Here is a 13,827-nt window from a genome sequence, read left to right on the forward strand (position 1 = left end):
CACACACACACACACACACACACACACACACACACACACACACACCCCTAGCCAGATGTAGTTGCGTGAGTCGGGGCAACTTTGTGAGATCTGTCTCTACACAAAACACACACCCCCTCTACACACACACACACACACACACACACCCCCTCTACACACACACACACACACACACACACACACACACACACGTGAGATCTGTCTCTACACAAACACACACCCCCTCTACACACACACACACACACACACACACACACACCCCCTCTACACACACACACACACACACACACACACACACACACACACACACACACACACACACACACACACACACACACACACACACACACACACACACACACACACACACACACACACACACACACACACACACACACACACACACACACACACACACACACACACACACCCCCCTAGCCAGATGTAGTTGCGTGCGCCTGTAGTCCCAGCTGCCCCAGAGGCTGGGGCGGGGGCGCGGGGCGGGGCGCGGGGCGCGGCGCGGGGCGGGGCGCGGGGGCGCGGGGCGGGGCGCGGCGCGGGGCGGGGCGGGGCGCGGGGCGCGGCGCGGGGCGGGGCGCGGGGCGCGGCGCGGGGCGGGGCGCGATCAATCGCTTGAGCCTAGGAGGTCAAGGCTGTTGGGAGCCGTGATAGTGCCGCTGCACTCCAGTCTGGGCAACAGAGGGAGACCGTGTCTAAAAAAAAAAGTTTTGGAAATTAGTTCTGCATGGAATTTCGTGAATTACTAGATCCAATATGTGGAAATAAGCAAATATCAACCAAATGAGAAAAGCATAGGCTATTTATTCAGAGCTTACTATAGCAAGGGAGTCAGCCATCATCACTTGCATTTGGTAGGGACTCAAAGGCAGGCAGAGGAGTAGGAAAGCTTTATGAAAAAGGGAAGCCGTCAAGGTGTTCTTTGATTGGAGGGTGTTGGCATGGAGAAGCTGTACCTGGGCTAACGAGTAGTAGGATGCGGAATGTGATTGGTTTAGGGGTGGATGTTTGGCTTTCTTTGGTTGGACCTATGTTAGAAGCTGTGACAAAATTAAGGAAGCTGTAAGATACTAGTTAAGGCATTTGGGCCCATTGCTACAGGGGTTGTTGTTTGGCCTCCAGTATCATCATTAGAAATAGCAGTTCGGGCCGGGCGCGGTGGCTCACGCCTGTAATCCCAGCACTTTGGGAGGCCGAGGCGGGCGGATCACAAGGTCAGGAGATCGAGACCACGGTGAAACCCCGTCTCTACTAAAAATACAAAAAATTAGCCGGGCGCGGTTGTGGGCGCCTGTAGTCCCAGCTACTCGGGAGGCTGAGGCAGGAGAATGGCGTGAACCCGGGAGGCGGAGCTTGCAGTGAGCCGAGATCGCGCCACTGCACTCCAGCCTGGGCGACAGAGCGAGACTCCGTCTCAAAAAAAAAAAAAAAAAAAAAAAGAAATAGCAGTTCGATTTTCTACAAGTCTGACTTGTAGCAAGCTTGCTTCCTGTGCTGTTTATTATAGATAAGGGGGTTGGTTTCTGCTGTTCATATACTCAGTCTCTCAAATAGAGCGCCCAGGTATAAGGAAATATGAATTATAGGAGGCTTGCAGAATCATGGAGAGCTTTACAAGAATGAAGGGAACCCATTTGCTATTGATGTGCAGATCTGCCAATCACTTTTTTTTTTTTTTTTTTTTTGAGTCGAAGTCTCCTCTGTGGCCCAGGCTGGAGTGCAGTGGTGCCATCTCGGCTCACTGCAAGCTCCGCCTCCCAGGTACAGGCCATTCTCCTGCCTTAGCCTCCCGACTAGCTGGGACTACAGGCGCTGGCCACCATGCCCGGCTAATTTTTTGTATATTTAGTAGAGACGGGGTTTCACCGTGTTAGCCAGGATGGTCTCGATCTCCTGACCTCGTGATCTGCCCGCTTCGGCCTCCCAAAGTGCTGGGATTACAGGCATGAGCTACTGCGCCCGGCCAAGATCTGCCCATCACTCTTACTATGTAATGATACCTATGGCAATTGTGGGCTAGAGTGGGCAGTCACGTGAATTAACATGTCATATGAAAACCATAGTTTTATTTTATTTTACTTATTTTTTTGAGACGGAGTCTCGCTCTGTCGCCCAGGTTGGAATGCACTGGTACAATCATGGCTCACTGCAACCTCGGTCACCCAGGCTCAAGCAATTCTCATGCCTCAGCCTCCCAAAGGGCTAGGATTACAGGTGTGTGCTGCCACGCCCAGCTAATTTTTGTATTTTTAGTAGAGACAGGGTTTCACTAGGTTGGGCAGGCTGGTCTGAAACTCCTGGCCTCAAGTGATCCACCTGCCTTGGCCTCCTAAAGTGTTGGGATTACTGGTGTGAGCCACTGCGTCTAGCTTTGCCTTGCACTTTTATCTTATGGAGATGGTTTTTCTCCTTAAACCTCATGAACCAACTTCTGCTGGCTTCAAACTTCTGCAGCTTTCTCACCTGTCTCAGCTTTCATATAATTAAAGAGGGTAGCCTTGCTGTGGGTGAGGCTTTGGCTTAAGGGAAGTTATGGCTGGTTTGATCTTCTATTCAGCCTACTAAAAGTTTCTCCCTATCAGCAATAAGGCTGTTTCACCTTCTTATCATTTGTGTGTTCCCTGAAGTAGCACTTTTAATTTTCTTCGGGAACTTTTCCAGGAAGGAACTTTTCCAGGCCAGGCCTGATACCTCACACCTGTAATCCCAGCTCTTTGGGAGGCCAAGGTGGGTGGATCGCTTGAGTCAGGGAGTTCAAGACCAGCTTGGGCAACATGGCAAAACCCTGTCTCTACCAACCAAACCAAAGAAACAAAAAAGTCCAGAAAAATTAACAGGGTGTGGTGGCATGCATCTGTGGCCTCAGCTGTTCAGCAGGCTGAGGTGGGAGGATCGCTTGAGTCAGACAGGCAGAGGTTGCAGTGAGCCAATATCGTGCCATTGCACTCCAGCCTGGGTGACAGAGTAAGACCCTGTCTCAAATTTAAGGCCGAGTGCAGTGGCTCATGCCTGTAATGCCAACACTTTGGGAGGCCAAGGTGGGAGGACTGCCTGAGTCCAGGAGTTTGAGACCAGCCTGGGCAACATAGCGAGACCTCATCTCTATAAAAACTACAAAAATTACTCAGGTGTGGTGGTGCAGGCCTGTGGTGCCAGCTACTTGGGAGGCTGGGGTGGGAGGATCACTTGAGCCCAGGAGGCGGAGGGTGCAGTGAGCCAGGATTGGGACACTGCACTCCAAGCTGGGCAACAGACTGAGACCCTGTCTCAAAAAAAGAGAACTTTTCCTTCATATTTACAACTTGGCTAACTGCTTGGTGTAAGGGGCCTAGGTTTTGGGCTGTCTCAGCTTTCAACATTGCTTTCTCACTAAGCTTAATCATGTCTACCTTTTGATTTAAAGAGGTGTGGGGCTCTTTTCTTCACTTGAGTACTTAGAGGTCATTGTAGGGTTGTTAATGGGCTTAGTTTCAATATTGTTGGGTCTCAGGGAATAGGGAGGCCTGAGGCGAGGGAGAGAGAGAGGAGAACAGCAGACTGGTGGAACGGTCAGAACACACACAACATTTATTGATTAAGTTTGTCTTCTTATATGGGCACAGTTCGTTGCACCCCCAAACAATTACAATAGTACATCAAAGATCACTGATCACGGATCACTGTAACAGGTACAATAATAATGAAAAAGTTTGAAATATTACAAGGATTACCAAAATGTGACATAGAGACATGAAGCAAACACATGCTATTGGAAAAATTGCACTAATAGACTCACTCTATGTAGGGTTGCCACAAAGCTTCAATGTGTAAAAATGCAATATCTATGGAGCATAATAAAGTGAAGCACAATAAAATGAAATATTCCTGTATATAGCTTTTACCATGATGTCAGGTACCATTTTATGAATTTATCCCTCATGAGAACTCTATGTGATAGGTGCCAACATTATCCCTATTTTCTTTTTCTTTTTTTTTTTGAGACAGAGTCTTGCTCTGTCGCCCAGGCTGGAGTGCAGTGACTCGATCTCTGCTCACTGCAAGCTCCGTCTCCTGGGTTCACGCCTTTCTCCTACCTCAGCCTCCCGAGTAGCTGAGACTACAGGCGTCCGCCACCACGACTGGCTAATTTTTTTGTTTGTTTTTTTTAGTAGAGACGGAGTTTCACTATGTTAGCCAGGATGGTCTCAATCTCCTGACCTCGTGATCTGCCCACCTCAGCCTTCCAAAGTGCTGGGATTATAGGTGTGAGCCAGCGCACCCGCCCTCCTTTTTTTTTTTTTTTTTACCCTTTTCCTGTTTAGAAAAAAAAAGTGCAGCTCGCTGCCAGCACTCATTTAATTTTACATAAGCACACTCTTTGAGACTGAAACAAATCTGACTGATTTTCAATGTCAAAATAAAATATAAAAACTGTTCTTGGACTGACTTCCTTCCTTCCTTCCTTCTTTCTTTTTTTTGAGATAGAGTCCCACTCAGTCGCCCAGTCTGGAGTGCAGTGGTGCAATCTTGGCTCACTGCACCCTCTGCCTCCCGGGCTCAAGCCGTTCTCCTGCCTCAGCCTCCTGAGTAGCTGGGATTACAGGTACCCGCCAACATGCCTGGCTAATTTTTGTATTTTTAGTAGAGATGGGGTTTCACCATGTTGGCCAGGCTGGTCTTGAACTCCTGACCTCAGGCGATCTGCCTGCCTCAGCCTCCCAAAGTGCTGGGATTACAGGTAGGAGCCACCGCGCCTGGTCTCTTGGAGTTATTTCTAAACAGAACTAACATTAAAGTCATTGGAATAATTAGAATCATTGTTTTGGAAAAATCGGGTTCATCAAACAAATCTTCGGCCAACAATTGTTCAAGAATGATGTTAACATCATACATAGGAATTCAGCATTTTCTAGGATTTGACAGTTTTAGTGACCAGAATTACTGTATTTTGTTAAGTGGAAATACCACTACTGAAAATAGAATGCTGTGTCTTTTGTTTCCAAACATTATACTAGAGCAATGTGAAAATAATAATAACAGTGAGATATTTCACAGCAAAGTTATCTCTGGATAAATGCTGCAGCTACAAGTGCTGCCGGCAAGTATTCTTGGGGCAAATGGGAAAAGGGAAAAGGGCTAAATTTAAAATTTATTGTTATTTTTAATTTTTGTAGAGATGGGATCTCACCGTCTTGTCCAGGCTGGTCTCGAACTTCTGGGCTCAAGCAATCAGCCCACCTCGGTCTCCCAAAGTGCTGGGATCACAGGCATGAGCCACCATGCCCAGCCTTTTCCTATTTTAAAGAGGGGGGATATGCAGAGAACTTAAGTAAATTTGTCCAAAGTCACACAGCTGGTAAGTGGGTAAGTGGGAGAGACATTAAGCAGAGAATCAGAAAAATTGGCTCTAGAGTTTGTGCGTTTAACCCCAAAACTATATGCTGTATCTCTACAGGGAGTCATTGGGAAGGTTAAATGAGATAAACTAAGGAATGTCTGGCACACACACTCAATAGTTCAGAACCACTCAATGTGAGAAAGCTATTATATAATTTTTTTTTCTTTTGTGAGACAGAGTTTCACTCTGTAGCCCAGGCTGAAGTGCAGTGGCACAATCCTGGCTCGCTGCAAGCTCCGCTTCCCTGGTTCATGCCATTCTCCTGTCTCAGCCTCTGAAGTAGCTGGGACTACAGGCGCCCACCACCACGCCCGGGTAATTTTTTGTATTTTTAGTGGAAACGGGGTTTCACCGTGTTAGTCAGGGTGGTCTCGATCTCCTGACCTCGTGATCCACCCACCTCAGCCTCCCAAAATGCTGGGATTACAGGCATGAGCCACCGCGCCCGGCCGAAAGGTATTATATCTTAAAAGTGCCCTGGGCCGGGTGAGGTGGCTCACGGCTGTAATCCCAGCACTTTGGGAGGCTGAGGCGGGCGGATCACGAGGTCAGGAGAACAAGACCATCCTGGCCAACATAGTGAAACCCCATCTCTACTAAAAATACAAAAATTAGCTGGGTGTGGTGGCACGTGCCTATAGTCCCAGCTCCTCGGGAGGCTGAGGCAGGAGAATCACTTGAACCAGGGAGTCGGAGGTTGCAGTGAGCCGAGATGGTGCCACTACACTGCAGCCTGGCTGTGAGACTCCGTCTCAAACAAACAAACAAAAAAGTGCTCTGGCATAGAGGCCTTTATCTCAAATGCCACTGGGAGGCGGTATCATCATTCAGTTTGTTTCCCTTTGTGCTTTCATCCACATAGGTGCAAACCCCTTTTCTCCTTCAATCCTTTCACTACCTGGCTCTCCCATCCTTTTGTCTTTTTTGGGAGGATATCTATCAGCCTCAAGTTTCTCTCATGTTGTTTGCAGACTTTGACACTTGCCTCACGGATTGCCTGTATAGTTTAAGTCCTATTGTTATTCTGGATGTTTTTGGCATTTAAAAGGATGATCTGTTCTGTAAAGGTATGGTTGATTCAGTCATTCATGAATTCATTCATTTATTCCACAAATAGTAATGAACGTATGTGTTGGGCACTGAGATGAACTGTGGGGAAAATAATTAATGACATGGTTTCTGCCTCTGAGAAAGTTATAGCATACTAGGGGCAACAGACACAAATAAAAAAGTGTAATGAATGAGCCGGGCGTGGTGACTCATGTCTGTAATCCTAGCACTTTGGTAGGCTGACTCAGGTGGATCACTTGAGCTCAGAAATTTGACACCAGCCTGGCCAACATGGCAAAACCGCATCTCTACAAAAAATACAATAATTAGTGTGGCATGGTTGCTCATGCCTGTAGTCCCAGGTACTTGGGAGGCTGAGGTGGATTGCTTGAGCCCAGGAGGTCGAGGCTGCAGTGAGCTGTGACTGCGCCACTGTACTCCAGCCTGGATGATAGAGCAAGACTCTGTCTCAAAAAAAAAAAAAAAAAAAAAGGTGTAATGAAGTGTTATAGGTGCATTTTTAACCCAATTGTCTATTTGTTTTGCCATGTTCTTAAGACATGGAAAAGATTGGTACAGGGAACACAGGCACAAAAGTGTAAATGGCACTTTTGGGAAGCTGCCAATAGTTTCATATGGACAGACCCCAGACTTCAAGGGAGGGCGTAGTGAGAGATAGGGTTAAGAGGTAAACCATGGTCAGAGCATTGCCTGCCAAGTTAAGGAGTGTGGAAGTAAAAATTATTCATCATCTACTTTATTTGGTTAAAATGAAAATAAACTATTGATCCTATCAATATTTGACGAGAAGCCTTGGGAGTTAAAATCCTGTTGAAGTAAGTTGCTTGAAAACTTGAAATAATCCTATGTTAGTTATTTTCCTCGTTAATAAAATAAAGAAGAGAAGTTTAGAAAATACGTTACAGGACCAACAGCTTTGTATGCCCACTGCACAGCAACAGACCAATACATTGAGACAGTAGGGTTTGCAGCAGAGAAAGAGTTTAATGATTGCAGGGTGGCTTAGCAAGGAGATGAGAGGAGATCTTCAAGTCCATCTCCCTAAGGAGTTCTGGGCTGGGTTTCTTAAGGGGTTGTGGAGAGTGAGGGGCTGGAAAATTGGGGTCATTGAGCGGTTGGGGTCAAGGGGATAAAGTCATCAGGATGTGGAAACTGCATTCTTTGGTGAGTCAGCTCCTCGTATGATCCTTCAGAACTGCTGATGTCAATGGGGTCCTTCAGATCCGCTGATGTCATTAGTTTCACTGGTGTGTAGGACCTGAAAGGATATCTCAAATGGAAAACAACATTTTATAATGTCCAAGTTGTCATCTATAATAGAGCAGTTAAGGGGAACTATACTATCCGATCTGTGTGATTCTAGGACAATATGCCCTAAACAACAATGAGAGAGCAGGTCAGAAAGCCAGCTGACATAATGACTAATGCTGAATGTGTTGCAAGCTTGGTTTATTTTCATTTCTTTCCCTCTCTTCTTTCCTGATTAATTTTAAAAGGTTTATAAGGACAGTTCCAAATATGTTCTATTGACACAGGAGCATAATAAACAAAAGGAGAATGGGGCCAAAGTCACATCTCAGTTTAAATATGATAAGCTCTGTTTCTTGTTATCATAAACTATTGAAAAGTAGCAGAGAGTACTGTCATATTTGTTTAAATGCCGGAGTTTTAGATTGATCTCACAGGAATGTTCCCTCTAACAGAGCACGTGATGATCACAAAGCCAATAAAACGTGTTCTGGGACATTGCAATCGCTCTTTAATCTATTTGATGCGTTTGGTATAGTAAACTGAGTTTTTAAAACCTAAACTATAAATTAACCTACCTGACTTTAGATAAGCAATCTGCCAATATAAATATTGTGTAGGTTCTTTTGTTAGCCATAAAGCTATACATCTTTTGGCTCTAGCTGTCTTCTTGTAGACTGCTTCAAATAAAGGATTCACAGATCCACATTAAAGCACAACATCGTCTTGTTCCTTCACAGGAATTTGGATTTGTCTGAAGACAATGGGAAGCCATGGAAGGTTTTTTTTTAATTTTTTAAATTTTTTTGCGATGACTCTTGGGTTCAAGCAATTCTCATGCATCAGCCTCCCGAGTAGCTGGAATTACAGGCGTGTGCTACCATTCCCAGCTAATTTTTTTGTATTGTTAGTAGAGGTGGGGTTTTGCCATGTTGGCCAGGCTGGTCTCGAACTCCTGACCTCAAGTGATTCACCTGCCTTGGCCTCCCAAAGTGCTGGGATTACAGGCGTGAGCCACTGTTTCTGGCCCATGGAAGGGTTTTAAGCACAGTAGAAACATAATCAGAGTTGTGTTTTATTTATTTATTTATTTGATAGCGTCTCACTCTGTCATCCAAGCTGGAGTGCAGTGGTATGATCATGGCTCACTGCAGCCTCCACCTTCCCAGGCTCAGGTGATCCTCCCACCTCAGCCTCCTAAATAGCTGGGATTATGGGGGTACGCCACCACACCCGGCTAATTTTTGTATTTTGTGTAGACACGGGGTTTTGCCATGTTGGCCAGGCTGGTGTCGAACTCCTGGGCTCAAGTGATCTTCCCACCTCAGCCTTCCAAAGTGCTGGGATTACAGGTGTGAGCCACCACCCCTGGCCTCAGAGTTGTGTTTTATAAATAAACTCTGGAGCCCTGTAGAGGGAAAATAGGAGGGGAGAGAGCAACCAGAGGTGGAGCAATCCTAGCAGACTGTTGCCGGAATCCAGGTGAGAAATACTCATGGCCTGAACTAAGGCAGTAAAGTGGAGACGGAAGGGATGGGATGGACATAATGACTTAAGGAGGTAGAATTAATACTGATTGGACATGGGGGATGAGGAAGGGGTCTAGGATGATTCCCAGGTTTCAGACTTGGGCAACTGGATGGAAGGGAGTTGTCTGGCATCTATTAGGCACTTACTAAGTTTGTTGAATACATGTGCAGATAGGGAATAACATGAAAATAAAGAGGAGGATCAGATTACAGTGAATCATCATTATTTTAGTTTTGAATGTGTTGAGTCTGAGGTACTGCTATGATTCTCCCTAAGTACGATTTTACTATGGGGTCATGCTGTGACTCCTCACATTTAATATAAGATGAAAAATGAGCAAAAGATTTGAATAGGCATTTCACCAAAGAAGACAAACAAATAGCCAATAAGCACATTAAAGGATGCTCAACATCATTAGTCATTAGGGAAATGCAAATCAAAATCACAATAAGCTATCAATCCATACCAACTAGGATGGCTAATATTAAAAAAGATAATATGGCCAGGTGCGGTGGCTCATGCCTGTAATCCCAGCACTTTGGGAGGCCAAGGTGAGTGGATCACTTGAGGTCAGGAGTTTGAGACCAGCCTGGTCAACATGGCGAAACCTCGTCTCTACTAAAAATACAAAAATTAGCTGGGAATGGTGGCATGCGCCTGTAATCCCAGCTACTCAGGAGGCTGAGGCGGGAGAATCACTTGAATCCAGCACGCAGAGGTTGCAGTGAGCTGAGATCGCGCCACTGCCCTCCAGCCTGGGTGACAGAGCGAGACTCCCTCTCAAAAAAAAAAAAAAAAAAAAGCCGGGCGCGGTGGCTCAAGCCTGTAATCCCAGCACTTTGGGAGGCCGAGGCGGGCGGATCACGAGGTCAGGAGATCGAGACCATCCTGGCTAACATGGTGAAACCCCGTCTCTACTAAAAATACAAAAAGAAATTAGCCGGGCGTGGTGGCGGGTGCCTGTAGTCCCAGCTACTCCGGAGGCTGAGGCAGGAGAATGGCGTGAACCCGGGAGGCGGAGCTTGCAGTGAGCCGAGATCGCGCCACTGCACTCCAGTCTGGGCGACAGAGCGAGACTCCGTCTCAAAAAAAAAAAAAAAAAAAAAAAAAAAAAAAAAAAAAAAAAAAAAAAAAAAAAAGATAGTGTTGGTGAGCATGTGGAGAATTTGGAACCCTCATATGAAGCTGGTGAGATTGTAAAATGGTGCAGCCTCTTTGGAAAACAGTTTGGGACTTCCTCAAAATGTTAAAAATAGAGTTATCATTTGACCCAGCAACTTCACTCTTAGGGTATATATATTCAAGAGAATTGAAGGCATATGTCCACACAAAAAACCTGTATGTAAATATTCATTTCAGCATTATTCATAATAACACAAAAAAGCAGAAACAACCCAAATGTTTATCAACTGATGAATGCATAAACAAAATGTGGAATAGCCACACAATGGAATATGATTCAGACATTAAAATGAAGTACTGATAAATAGATGAACCTTGAAAACATTATGCTAAACAGAAGAAGCCAGTCACAAAGGCCACATATTGTGTGATTCCATTTATATGAAATGTCCAGAATAGGCAAATCCACAAACATGGAAAGTAGATTACTGGTTGCCAGGAGTGGGGTGGGGGAGGAAAGAATGGGATGTGACTGCTAAGGAGTATGGGGTTCTTTTGGGGGTAATAAAAGTGTTCTGAAACTAGATAGTGACGATTGTTGCACAACCCTGTGAATATACTAAAACCCACTGAATTGTACACTTCAAAAGAGTGAGTTGTATGATATGTGAATTATGCCTCAATAAAGCTGTTATAAAATATATATATATATATATATATGTACAACCCTAGGTCCAGGGCTCAAGCTACGAAACAGCTGCAGTTCTTTCAGAAAGGTGACTGAGCCAGCCCCAGTTTGCAGCAGCTGATCTCAGGTTGACAGTCTTCAGAAATGGGCTTTGCTAAAATCAACCTGCCCTCCGACCCCTTTCCAGCAGGGGATTTGCATTCCAGTATTCCAATTTAAATTAGAGGATGGGGCCAGGCACGGTGGCACGTGCCTGTAGTCCTAGCACTTTAGGAAGCTGAGGTAGGCAGATTGCTTGAGCCCAGGAGTTCGAGACCAGCCTGGGCAAGCTGGTGAAACCCCATCTCTACAAGAAAAAAAAAAGAAAACAAAAACAAAAACCCCAAAAATTAGGCATGGTGGCCTATGCCTTTAGTCCCAGCTACTCTGGAGGCTGAGGTGGGAAGATCACTTGAGCCTGGGAGGTCGAGGCTGCAGTGAGCCCAGATTGTGTTACTGCACTCCAGCCTAGGTGATAGAGGGAAATCCTGTCTCAGTAAATAAATAGAGGGCTGGGTGCGGCGGCTCATGCCTGTAATCCCAGCACTTTGGGAGGCCAAGATGGGTGGATCACTTGAGACCAGGAGCTGGAGACCAGCCTGGCCAACTTGGTGAAACCCCATCTCTACTAAAAATACAAAAATTTCTACAGGCACCTATAATCCCAGCTACTCCAGAGGCTGAGGCAGGAGAATTGCTTGATCCAAGGAGGTGGAGGTTACAGTGAGCTGAGATCGTGCCACTACACTCCAGTCTGGGTGACAGAGCGAGACTCTGTCTCAAAAAAAAAAAAAAAAAAAATTAGAGGATGTGGGCTGAGGAGCATATAAGACTCTCTGTCTGGTCAGGGCAACTCTTTTCTTTCTTTCTGCTTTTCATTTTGGCAATAACAAATCTGATTCTGCAGCTGATCAAGGATGACACTGGTGAGAACCCTGTGAGGGAGTGGAGCAGCCTGGACGCTTACCACGAGAGGGAGGTGTTGTGAAAGCAGTGCAGAGGATGGGGTGGGCAGCAGTTGGGGCAGGAGAAAGCCGACTGCTGCCTGGTGTGCAAAGAAGTCCTTCCAAGTCTCCAGGACTGGACTCTTCCTGAGCAAGTCCGGTGTGTAGGTGTGTAGGGGTGGGGTGTGTGTATGTGTAGGGGATACGGTCTGTTTGGAGACACGTTTTGATTATGATTTTTTATCATCTTAAAAGATCCTTCAACTTTGATTCCTGAAAGAAATTTTGTCACGATTGCTTGCTCTGCTTTTTTGATCTTTACTCCCATGAAGTTTGGGAGAGTACTGGTTACAAGTTGGGAGTGATTTCATACTTAAAAATAGGGACCCTGGGTATGCTCTGAAAATGGGATTCTTGGCGGTGGGGGAAACAAGCTCTTTCATGGTTAATGCTGATAGCTGTTGGGTAAGTTTGTGAAACTTTGGGTAAGCGGAAAGGAGCCTTCTGTGATTGGGCCAAGATCCCAGAACTCTGAGAGGTTGAGGAGCGAGGATCCCTTAAACTCAAGAGTTTGAGACCAACATGGTGATCAACATGGTGGTCAACATGGTGAAACCCCGTCTCTACAAAAAATACAAAAACTTAGCTAGGTGTGGTGGTGCACACCTGTGGTCCTAGCCACCTGGGAGGCTAGGACCTCGGTATAGTGTAGTGGTTAGATGCAAGGCTTCTGCAGGTGAACACTCTGGATTTGATCGTGTCTCTACTATTCACTCTGTTTCACCTTGGAAAAGTCACTTAATTTTTGCCTTAATCTGTGCTTCAGTTTCCTCATGTGAAAAATGGGCATAATAATTGCATATACCCTCTATTGTGTGTATATATATATTATATATACATACACACACACACACACACACACACACACGGTTTCAAACAGTGCCTGGCAAGGAAAGTTCTCTGTAACTGTTCACTATTATTATTATGTGTCAAGCTGAAGAGTTCTGACTTTATCCTGTGGGTGACAGGGAGTCACAGACAGAATCCAACGAGAGCATAGCACGATCTGAAAGCAATCTCCTTCACCGAAGGTCAGTTTAGAATTTAAGAATCAGATAAAGTCATAAGAAAAAAGAAGGGAGGATCACCTGAGCCCAGGAGGTTGAGGCTACAGTGAGCTGTGATTGCACCACTGCACTCCAGCCTATGCGACAGACAGACGCTGCCTCAAAAAAAAAAAAAAAAAATCAAAAAGAAAAGAAAAAACAATTATTGACTTGAAGAATACTTAGTCTGTATGCCCAAGGTGGGAAGAAAAGAATGTCATGGTGGATCAGTTCAGGGAGCCATGTGCTGTTTACAGACTTGCTCTTAGGATCAGTGACTAAACTGATTGTAGTTTATAGACAAACCCAGGTCTGAAGATTTTAACCAAAGAAGGGAAAGAGGTCCTTTGCTTGAGACAGAAGAAAGTTAAGGTGCACGAGCTAGCCCAGAATAGTGGTAAAGAGCTGATAGAAATGATTAAAGATGTTGCAATATGTGGAATTATGCATACTATAGAAAAATGGTGGTGTAATGCACCAGATAACGCACATTCCCATGGCACAGTTTCCTTCTGCGAAAGCTCAGGGGAAGAGACAGGTTTTCATTTTGGCAATAACAAATCTGATTCTGCAGCTGATCAAGGACGATACTGGTGAGAACCCTGTGAGGGAGTGGAGCAGCCTGGACTCTTACCATGAGAGGTAAGGTCTAGTGGTAAGAGAGAGAGAAAGGAGAAAGGTCCT

At 45.5% G+C, this 13,827-nt stretch overlaps 3 protein-coding genes across 6 annotated transcripts in view; 1 reads left to right on the forward strand and 2 right to left on the reverse strand.

Moving 5' to 3' along the window:
• The window catches only part of ATP5F1B (ATP synthase F1 subunit beta), a 271,439-nt gene that overhangs the window by 115,797 nt on the left and 141,815 nt on the right, over positions 1–13,827 (reverse strand). The window lies entirely within an intron of this gene.
• Positions 1–13,827, reverse strand: part of NACA (nascent polypeptide associated complex subunit alpha) — a 224,325-nt gene that overhangs the window by 44,021 nt on the left and 166,477 nt on the right. The window lies entirely within an intron of this gene.
• The window catches only part of HSD17B6 (hydroxysteroid 17-beta dehydrogenase 6), a 28,039-nt gene continuing 25,856 nt past the window's right edge, over positions 11,645–13,827 (forward strand). Inside the window, exon 1 of one of the 3 annotated variants that reach the window (XM_050747341.1) lies at positions 11,645–11,778. Coding sequence is in view for 1 of the 3 variants with exons in the window: in XM_050747339.1 (XP_050603296.1) it covers positions 13,616–13,785 (170 nt within the window). In the remaining 2 variants the exon portion in view is untranslated. Of the gene's footprint in view, positions 11,779–12,084; positions 12,206–13,340; positions 13,786–13,827 lie in introns of those variants that run through there. The other 2 variants (XM_050747340.1, XM_050747339.1) reach the window with 2 other exon arrangements.

Source organism: Macaca thibetana, chromosome 11 (assembly GCF_024542745.1).
Source record: "Macaca thibetana thibetana isolate TM-01 chromosome 11, ASM2454274v1, whole genome shotgun sequence".
Taxonomy (NCBI): domain Eukaryota; kingdom Metazoa; phylum Chordata; class Mammalia; order Primates; family Cercopithecidae; genus Macaca; species Macaca thibetana.